Source organism: Ceratina calcarata, unplaced genomic scaffold (genome assembly GCF_001652005.2).
Source record: "Ceratina calcarata isolate Rehan_Ccalc_2016 unplaced genomic scaffold, ASM165200v1 scaffold145.2, whole genome shotgun sequence".
NCBI lineage: Eukaryota > Metazoa > Arthropoda > Insecta > Hymenoptera > Apidae > Ceratina > Ceratina calcarata.
In genome coordinates this window covers 370,703-373,993 of record NW_017135665.1, presented here as the reverse complement: position 1 = coordinate 373,993, position 3,291 = coordinate 370,703, and the positions used below count along the sequence as shown (strand labels likewise).

At 40.9% G+C, this 3,291-nt stretch overlaps 1 protein-coding gene across 1 annotated transcript in view; it reads left to right on the top strand.

The window, feature by feature from the left end:
- The first annotated feature begins 711 nt into the window (after positions 1–711).
- Positions 712–3,291, top strand: part of hwt (SH2 domain-containing adapter heavyweight) — a 77,223-nt gene continuing 74,643 nt past the window's right edge. The window contains exon 1 of the mRNA XM_018034899.2: positions 712–726. Within this exon, the coding sequence (XP_017890388.1) occupies positions 712–726 (15 nt within the window). The remainder of the gene's footprint in view (positions 727–3,291) is intronic.

Here is a 3,291-nt window from a genome sequence, read left to right as displayed (position 1 = left end):
GTTTAGGAGTAATTAAGGAAAAATGAAATTTTTTGCCAAAAGTTCGCCGTTTCGACGCTGGGATGGTTGGATTTTGTCAACATCAATAAAATGCCAAATAATCATACGTAACTCGTTAAATATCGAAGTTAGAAGGAAAAAAACTTTTATTTGAAGCATTCTCCGCAATTTTGAAAAAAAAACATTTTCGTCAGCGCCAATACTTAATTGGATATTTCCTTCTATACTTTTTAACACGTAGCTATTTATTATTAGCATTAATCTTCCGACGTCTGATTTCTTTTTAATTATAGGAAATGCGTTTTTCTAAGGTACATAAATATTTGGGATTGACTGTATAGCCAATACATCCTTAAGTTAGAAAGTAGTGATACGAATTGAAAAGACCTCTGAACATGTTGCTTTTGGTAGTAATAGATTTGAATACAGAGGCAACTGCTTTGTAAATACTTCCTATGTGTTAAACTCTCACAAACAATCACTGGAAAACAATCGATGTTATACAAAGTTCCTTAGAATCAAAGTACTGTAAAAAGAGCTAGATAATTAATAGCGTCACAAAAACTGCGAGAACCGTTTTCCACCCTTCTAGGGAATGGACAAAGAAATGAAAAGAATCGTTGTTGAAACGATCGTTGGGTCTTTGCAAATGCTACGCGTGGTCATGGAAATCTTGTGGCACAATGAAATCTCGGGGAAAGCGGAGAAAGCATGGCCGCGACTGAAGTAAATCGTGGAGGAGGAGAAAACGAACGTGGTGATTAATGTTGGCTCTGTACAATTACTTAATTAAATTCATGCATCACGTGGTATTATGGGGAACCCGCGTTGCGATTCGACCCTTTGTAACGACCCTTTTGATGCGATGCTCCTATCTCTCAGTGGCATCACAAGCATCTCCCTTCGAAACGGTTATGATACCAGCTCGGACTTTAGACTCGCGTTGATATTGGCCCAGGCGTTCCTAATAGAGGAAGATATCGATGACTGATATCGCGGTCTTTGGGTAAACGGCATTGTCTATTATCCGCTTGAACTATCTATGTAACGGTTATCATGGCAACATTCGTCAGTGGAAACTTGTTTGAAGTAGATACCGTAGATGGAAAGAGAAGAGTTTGTTAAAATGCATAACTACATAAATGATTTATTCATTTGAAAGCGTGCGAACTATTTAAAATACAAGTCATAATATTTGTAGAACATAATGTCCCCTTATTTCCTCCACATTCAATACAAATTAACGAATACGTTCATATATGTACATATACATAGGTGCATATATTTATAGCAACTTAGATGTATAAATTAAATATCTCAATGAATATAGTGCAGAAAAAGCTGGAAAAGTATAACATAAATAAAAGTATGTACACAAATAAAGTGAGTTGAAAAACAAAATAAATTTTTATTCGGATTCAATTTAATCAATAGTTAAATTTTGCCAACATGTAAATTAATAACGCCTAGCGGGATTTCAAATGGGCTCAATGCAAAAGCACATACATTGCCAGAGAGTCATACTTAACACCCCAGAGGTAGTTACGATATTGCCAATTTACGCACACACTGTCTTCCGCGATTCATAATACTCTTGAAGCATTTGAATCAATTACTGCCTTGGGGTCCTTAGGCGGCCCTAGCCGGGATTACAAACGGGTAGTCCGGCGCAAAGTGAATTAATTAAGTGTCCGTGGGTAGTGAACAGCACGACCGTGTACCGTGGCTCGCGTTACTATCCGTTTCAACGATATCGCGATCACGAACGCCCTGTAGCTACGACGATCAGTTGATCGTACCGCTTAATTGTTACTGCCGAGCCCGGCTGTCGCGACGGTTCGATAACGTCGTTATCGCCGGTCGCGCGATTATCCTCAGCGTGGTGCTCGCGAACCCGCAGGACATCCCTGTAGGGGCGCGAGCGCGGGGTGGAATTTGATCGTTCGGGATTCTGATAGACCGTCTTCCCGATACGAGCGGGCCAAGGGTTGGGAAATGGAGATCGGCCCAAGTTTCGGTTAATTAGATCCTAGCTGGGTGAATTTTGATCGTTTTCCGTCATCGAAGAATTCGGGGAATCTGAAGAGAGCTGGTAGGAGTTAGTCTGATGTAGCGATGCTGAAATAATTTATGTATACATATTTAAGAAAGTAAGGACGAAGAATGTCGGAAATACATTTTATTGAGTCGCTATATTACGTTATAAATATCCACGTCGAATAAATTTGAAAAGATGAATATTGGAACGTCGTCACTGAAAAACTGAAGGGTCTGAAAAATTAACACCTTGTTCATTTCCAATTTTCTTTTTAAATTTTCAGACTCAGAGAAGATTCCAGCAACACTTTAATGTCGGAATCTATATATCTTCTAGTAATAATATGACTCAAAACTTAATCTTGCCTGATGTGAAGGAACTAAAATAAAAAAACTCTTTATTAATATTAATTACCAGCCCTAGTATTAATTATTTTTATCTGCTTTTCGCAACAGTTTTTATTTCCAACCCACGAACACTTTCAATTTCCGATTTTGGCGATCGCAACCGCGACAAGTGTCGGAGGGTTCGCAATCGAGATCGAAATGGAAGCAGGAAGAGCCAGGGGTTGATCACCTATACCTACACGGTCCTGATTAAAGAGGGAAACCGGCCAACATCGACAGTCGTGCGGCGAACCACAGCCACGGTGTTAGGCAGTTCATGTTGCGGGCGCGATTTCAAAAAGTTTCAGAGCACGGGTTGAATCACGCCGCCGCGCCACGCCGCTATGTCGTTAGCATGATCCGTGTACGCTGCGGATTTGTACGTCAAAATTTATCGTTCGAGCCGCGCGGCACGTCTCGTTAATTATGCACGTATGTGGGCGCGATACCCAACGATCCTGGAAAAGCCCTGGTAATAGGCTCGATGCCGGGTCCTACGCCTCGACGGCAAGCCTGGGGACGTTGGAATCAATCCCCGACGCGTTCGTGTCCATTTTGATGAGATTCCGTTTCATCGGGGAACGCACATCGACCCTTTTCCCTTCTCGGTAACACGATCGGTGTACCCGAAGCGCACGTGTATGAAAGTTAATGAGTCGAAAGAGGGAAAGTTTTGCAGACTATTAGTATCGACATGATCGTTGATTAATTTTAGACGGCCAGGATTTTCGACGACTTTGTCGGCTAGGGATATTTTACGTTTGATCTGATGCAGACATTTATTTAGAGTTACATGCGTTCGGCTTAAACGAAGAACATTCATTTCTTTTAAGATTACTTTTCAAATCTGTCAGATCATAATAAGTG